General features: G+C 39.1%; 1 protein-coding gene across 1 annotated transcript; it reads right to left on the bottom strand.

Annotated features, from left to right (window-relative positions):
• Positions 1-1,577: 1,577 nt before the first annotated feature.
• LOC139117830 (uncharacterized) lies at positions 1,578-4,562 on the bottom strand. The gene is made up of 3 exons (XM_070681070.1): positions 4,413-4,562; positions 3,805-4,059; positions 1,578-1,859 (listed from the first exon to the last, which is right to left on the bottom strand). Exons 1-3 carry the CDS (start codon positions 4,435-4,437, stop codon positions 1,789-1,791), a joined length of 351 nt encoding a protein of 116 aa, XP_070537171.1. The 5' UTR covers positions 4,438-4,562; the 3' UTR covers positions 1,578-1,788.
• Between the last annotated feature and the right edge of the window lie 1,910 nt (positions 4,563-6,472).

Here is a 6,472-nt window from a genome sequence, read left to right as displayed (position 1 = left end):
TCTTTGACGGCAAGAACCGCTGAACTTCAAGTAACGATGACTAAATGAATGTTAAACTTCATTGCAATCCCATACTTTTCCTACAACTATTAAGTTTTTAGTATCCTTCTACAAAGATTTTGGATTCTTTGCCCTGTGATTTGAAATATGCTCCAAATGTGAAAAAATTCAAAGTAAAATTGAAAATATTTATAAAAGAAGACATACTCCTTTTTTAAAAAAAGATTTCTTCCTCAGTATGTTGTGTGATTTCCTTTGTCGTTCACGGTGCATTTAAGTGCGATGAAATTACTCCGTGTAACCATATCATAGACAGTCTATATGTTTCTCTGTGGTGTAACTCGAAAAAGTAGAATAAATATCACATGTTTAGGCGAGGTCTGTGCACTCTCATGCTTGAAATATGCTCACCCGCGTATACTATTAGACAGACTTAATTTTTTTGATGGTAATATTCTCAAGTCACCGTGAGCCTAATCATAGGATTCTCCCATATCTAACTTTTCCCGTTATGAATACACAATCCAAAGTTACTAGTATATACAAATTAGTGTGTCCACAGCTCATATTCCAGGTTCGCGTGATCGGCAGGTGCTTTATAGTGATTTATTCGGTGCACTCCTTATACGTTGACGTTGTAACGCTTCTGTCCTAATCTACATCCCGGCAATTCGGAATTGCACTTACGATTTTCTGCGCGAGAATTTTGACCGTGACGAGGCGCGGATTGTCGAACTTCTGAACGACCGTTTGAAACGATTTCACTCGAACTGTTATCGCACAGTCGATCCGAATCGAATACTGTACCACATGTGTGTACCGCGGTTATAAAAATTAGGAAACTTGTGCAACTCAGTGCGAGAGCGGAGAGAAATGGACGAATGACTTGATTTACGTCAAGTCTGTATAACGTTTTGCGAAAACTGTACTTATGTATAAAAGTTTCACGTCCAAGGATAGAATCCATAATTCCAGCGAACCCAATTGACTAATGTCCCCACAATGTGATATTATTCTGTGTGTACATCACAGAGCAAGAAGATTGTCTGACCAGGAAGCACCAGACATATAGAGACAAGGAGACTGCATCAACGGAAAAACCCCGTTGTCACCAGGGAAAAAACCCACCAGCGTGCAACGGTACTTTACGAAGAATGTCCTTTCAACGGATTCCAATATATTTGACATGCCGTCGTGTTTATTGTAGGTCTTCAGAAGATCTTTGTATGTAACCCCTTTGTCTGTAGAATCTGATTCTCGACGAACTTAGCATGGATGCCTAGAAGGACATTGCGTTTTCAACAGATTTCATAGAGTGTGAATAAACCCATTATACTGTGTGTGTTTGTCAAAGTGGGTGATAAAAGATGCTTTATAGACAGTTAATTTACTGCAAAAGTAAGAAAGGGTAGAATGTCACGATAAAAAAACGACAATTCTTGGGGGTTTTAGTGATTAACGTGGTAGGAGACATTCACTCTGCAATCCGTATGGGCGAGGATGCCATGCCATGCCTTGGTATGAGTCCATCGATCGATCGAGTCTCACACGCTCGCAAAAAATTAACAAACGCTTGATACATGTTCCAACACACTTTATTGTTGCGATATCAGCGTCATTAGATTTCGAAATAATATCAAAAAAATTACAGCAGATCAATTTCAGTAATATAATACAATAATTCAGAAAAAAAGGAGTTCATATTAGTAGTAATTAATCTTGCAAGTTGAAGTCAAGAAGAAATATATGGTCCGGAATAGATTTGAAATAGATTGTTGATTTATTTTATCAGTGTCTTGGTTGAGTTTTGCCGTCTGTGTTTCCCAAAAAAAACTCGGTAACGGATACTTTATTGTCACCTGTAGAGTGAGAAAAAAATGCTAACTAGTGTCGGTCGTATAAAAGCCCATAAGGGTCATTGTTGTGCGACAAAATAATTATTATCTTGTGCACACAAGATAGTATCTTATGCGCACGTGAAAGTATCTGGTGAGCACCAGATAGTATCTTGTGCGCACCAGATACTATCTCGTGGCCACGAGATACTATGACGTGCGCTCCAGATACTATGACGTGCGCACGAGAAACTATGTCGTGGCCACGAGAAAGTATCTGGCGCGCACGAGATACTATCTGGTGCGCACCAGATACTTTCACGTGCGCACAAGATAGTATCTCGTGCGCACGAGATAATATTTTTTTTTCTCACAAAAAATGTCCCTTATGGGCTTTTATACGGTCGTATGATGCTTCATGTCTTGTTAAGAAAAAAAACCATAAAGCAAATATCATATTTTTTAAATGATTCTTTCATTATTTGATGGAAGTAAGGATAATAAGTTACCATTTTTAATATCTACTGCAGGAATACGACGCGACAAGTTCTTGCAACCTCTTCGCAGTAAAAAAAGACAGTGGAAGGAAAGGTACGTGATTATTGCTGAGTTGTGGTATGATTTAACTTAAATTTTACGGGGTATGTTTGTATTTATTCGATATCCAGTGCGCCCTCAGAAAAGCACTCATTTATACCGTCTTAAAGAGGTTGTCCAATGGCCGACAGATGTACCTCAAGTTGCTTTACATTGAGTTCTGTTCAACTGGGCGCTCAAAATATCTCGAAATATGGTTTGAAGACAGCTGTTCTGATGCAAAACTGAAGCGCGATTGGCGTCTTAATTCCGTCGGTACTTTTGTTTTTACAGCGAAGGAAAGTCCGATGGCAGTTTTAAATTGTCTGTGCACGACGGCGAGGAAATGGACACGATAAACGTGTGCGCATGTCACGAATTCCAAGCATACTCCCAACGAGGTAATAAACCGTAACATTCAACAGACAAAAGTGCAAAATAAAAAGCGGCTTAGTTCAATTAAATGCAAAGATAGGTACAGTTGATTTTGTTGGAAGTTTTGTTATGCCCATTCACAGAGTAGATTTCTGAGTCACTGCGCACAAAGTAAACGCCATTGCATCTGTGATTAAATTTTCCTGTCATCCTGCCAATCAATACAATGTCTAAAGGAATTATATCACGCGAGGAAAGATGCGACTAAAATAGAAAATTATACCTTTGTTAAAAATCTCATCCTGGAACCTTTAATAATTCTCTTTGAAAACTAACAGTCTATAGACTGAACCGAACGAACTTTTTGATGACAGAAACAAATTACGTAAAATTTATTGATTTTTTAAACTTAAAATTGTCCCTATACTTTGTGGAAACTATATATCTAAAGATTAATCGAAAATTGTTTTAGAAAAGACACGGCGGTTAAACTTCATCTACCATACATGTGAATGTTCAAAGCGATCACACACATGTAGTACACAAGAAAATTATAGTACAAATTTAGGAGTCCCAAAAAGTATCTCCGAGGCAAATTCTATAGTAAGAGGACAATAACATATCTTCTGTCTCTGTCCCTTATTGTAACTCCAAACATCGGAAACATTCCACTTTCGCCGAACTCACAGTTTTAAATTCGCAGAGGAGCGGCAGAAACTGAATTGTTTGTGATCTATCATTGTTCTGCTTAAAGTTTGAACGCCAAGTTCATCGTGTAACTTGCTAAAGTAGCTTATATACATGTATGAGTAAAACTGTTTCAAATCTATTCATTTGTCAGACCTTGATAGCAGCATATTCTGTTTAAGTAACAGCGTTCTAGCTATTTACTGCTACTGATATTTTTACACTGGACTGGTTTGCTCTATGTTATTCACTTCGAAAAACATCTAACAAGGCATATTATACCAATTGTAGAACTATGTTACTGCTATTTTTAACGAGGCGTATAACTCACCATCGGTATCTAACCTTTCAAGGTCGCCAACGATCATCTCCAGATCCTTAGTTGTGATTTGCATATTATCATCGGCGTCGAGGAAGTCGAACTCCTCCAGGGATTTGTTGATCGGCGACGGTGAATTCGGCGCTGGACCCGATCTTTTCAGACCACAAAGTGATGGCGGTAGTTTAGCACTGCATCCGATCTTCCACGAACAGACCGCTCTTCCACAGAGTTGAGACCATACGACGACAGAAATGAACAGTAAACCTGAAAAATATATATGTAAAGTATGATTAAGTATAAAATCCCGAAGGAAAACTTTGCATTCATGCAATTAAGTTACGGACATCACTGAAACAGATGTACCATGACTGACGAAGAATTGGATCCGCTTGTCCGGCGTATACAATAAAGTCCTTTTTCAGATTGCCACCATGTGGCAAAATGTTACACCAACATTAATTCATTTTTTTGTGATTGAAGGAATGTCACAAGCTCTGTAAAAACCGTATGGTAATAACCGTTACCTGCAGCTATATATAATCTGCAACAAACAAATAGGCAACAGACATACACCAATGATAACGTGATTATGGTATAAGATAAACCGATATACTTACTAAAAGGAGTCCTTAATTTTGCCATTTTTCGGAAAAGTGCGCGCTTGACGCTATTTTATGTCAGCTATGAAAAACAACACCAGTCGTTGACTCTTGGGCTCGGGCCTTCTCTACGCGTCTGTGGCGTCTCGTTCGACCTGGGTGCTTATATACAAACAATCTCGTCCGAGCACAGCTTCATATCCTGTCTGTAAACGGGTCCAGTAGAGCACTTCAAATAAAAACTGTGGGTTTCATCCATGGAAACGACACAAGGTTCCAAACAACGATTACTTCTTGCCCGTGGTAAAATACAATCTAATAACCTCGGGCCATAGAAAGTCATACCCTGGTAATATTGCTTTACGGCCACAGATAGGAAGACATAACATTTATGACAGTGATTTTTTTTTTCAGTTTAGGAAGTTACCCCAACCACACCCGGCTTTAATCATTACATCAAAAGTTTGACGTGTTTTACGTCATTAATCATACACACGACAATCTATTTCTTTCTTCTTATCTACAGAACGAATGGAAGGAAGCGGTTATGCGTGAGAGAATTTGATTGCGTCGACTTCGTTCTGCTTTGATAGCGATGTATCGTGCATTCTTGAACGCTTCCTAGTTACCAGAGCGTGTCTCCACTTGGTACCAGTCCCCGTGAATACATTTTTCTGCATCCCGCTGAAACTACCAGAAGGTTCATTACTTCCACCCGGCACGTACTGCGCAAGAGAGTCCACTCTTAGGAATCAGCTGGATACGGACAGAGTTTCTTTGCACACACAAGTATTTCTTCTCACTGGGTAGCGCTGAATTGTCTGACCCACGCGCTGTATGACGTTTTTTCGGATCCATTGTGTAACCGGAATCGCAATTTGATTACCAACACATCTGTGAAATCCAAGCATTTTCTAAAAAACAGTTCGAGTCTATAACGCGATTACAACAGTGCTTCAGTATTTTTGACAGATAAAAAACATGTTTAAATATTGTCTCTACAGACACAAAACGTTCTCCCATGGTTTGACTGAATGTACTCATGCCGGAAGATTTTGGAGAAAGGATGATTTAAACAATTTTAATAGCAAAAGTCTATTTAAACTCGTAAGTCAAGGTGACAATGATATTCATAGTATCCGACGCAAGTACTCAGCAGTGTGTCTTTGTCGCTTCCTACTAGATGCCTGTATGATTCTGGAAACTCTGCTTGACAAGCCAAAACACGAGACGTCAACTGTTCTGATCTACCCATCAATTGAAAGGAACGCGCGACAATCTCATCAAGAGCCTATAAATTGTCTGCCGAAGTGCGTTTAAACTTTCTGGCTGCTCCACCAACGGTTTCTATATTTCACTTCCAGATAAACTTTCCGACGACTCAATATTGCAATAGGCTCGTCCGACTATTCGTGAGACTTCAAATCGTCAAAATATCGTGCGTATAGCGAGATTTCTACGTATTTCAACCACAAAGCAGTTATATTTTTATCTTCAGACTGGTATAGCAAAACTTTAGAAATACAGCAGTATTATAAAAAATGAATGGCTGGGCTATACGTTTTCGTCGTCGGAGTAGTGTAGACATTCGGCTAATGGTAATTATTTGATAGCAATATTTTGAAACCATCACACAGCGTTCTTCTAATCCACTTGGGATTTATCACCTTGTTTATTTTTCCTTGTTTACATAAGTTTGAGTAATATACGCATACTCCAGCAACTCATCGCCTTAAGAGTCCACAGTATCAAAGGTCTTGGTCATTCTTCTTAAGAGTCCACAGTAACTTGATCATTCACTTGTTTCCTATATACCTTGTTACACGTCCAAATATTGCACGTCCAAACGAGAAGGATATCTAGAATGCGTTATCACAGAGATAAATGTAGATGTGGTCCATTCGTGTTGCTTACTGTCGATCTTGTCCTTGTAAACGACACATCTATATTGACAGTTGAGAGAGAGAGAGAGAGAGAGAGAGAGAGAGAGAGAGAGAGAGAGAGAGAGAGAGAGAGGAGAGAGAGAGGAGAGAGAGAGAGAGAGAGAGAGAGAGAGAGAGAGAGAGAGAGAGAGAGAG

This window comes from Ptychodera flava, chromosome 18, assembly GCF_041260155.1.
Source record: "Ptychodera flava strain L36383 chromosome 18, AS_Pfla_20210202, whole genome shotgun sequence".
Taxonomy (NCBI): Eukaryota; Metazoa; Hemichordata; class Enteropneusta; family Ptychoderidae; genus Ptychodera; species Ptychodera flava.
The sequence above is the reverse complement of the archived record's forward strand: the minus strand, read 5'-3'. Positions and strand labels throughout refer to the sequence as shown.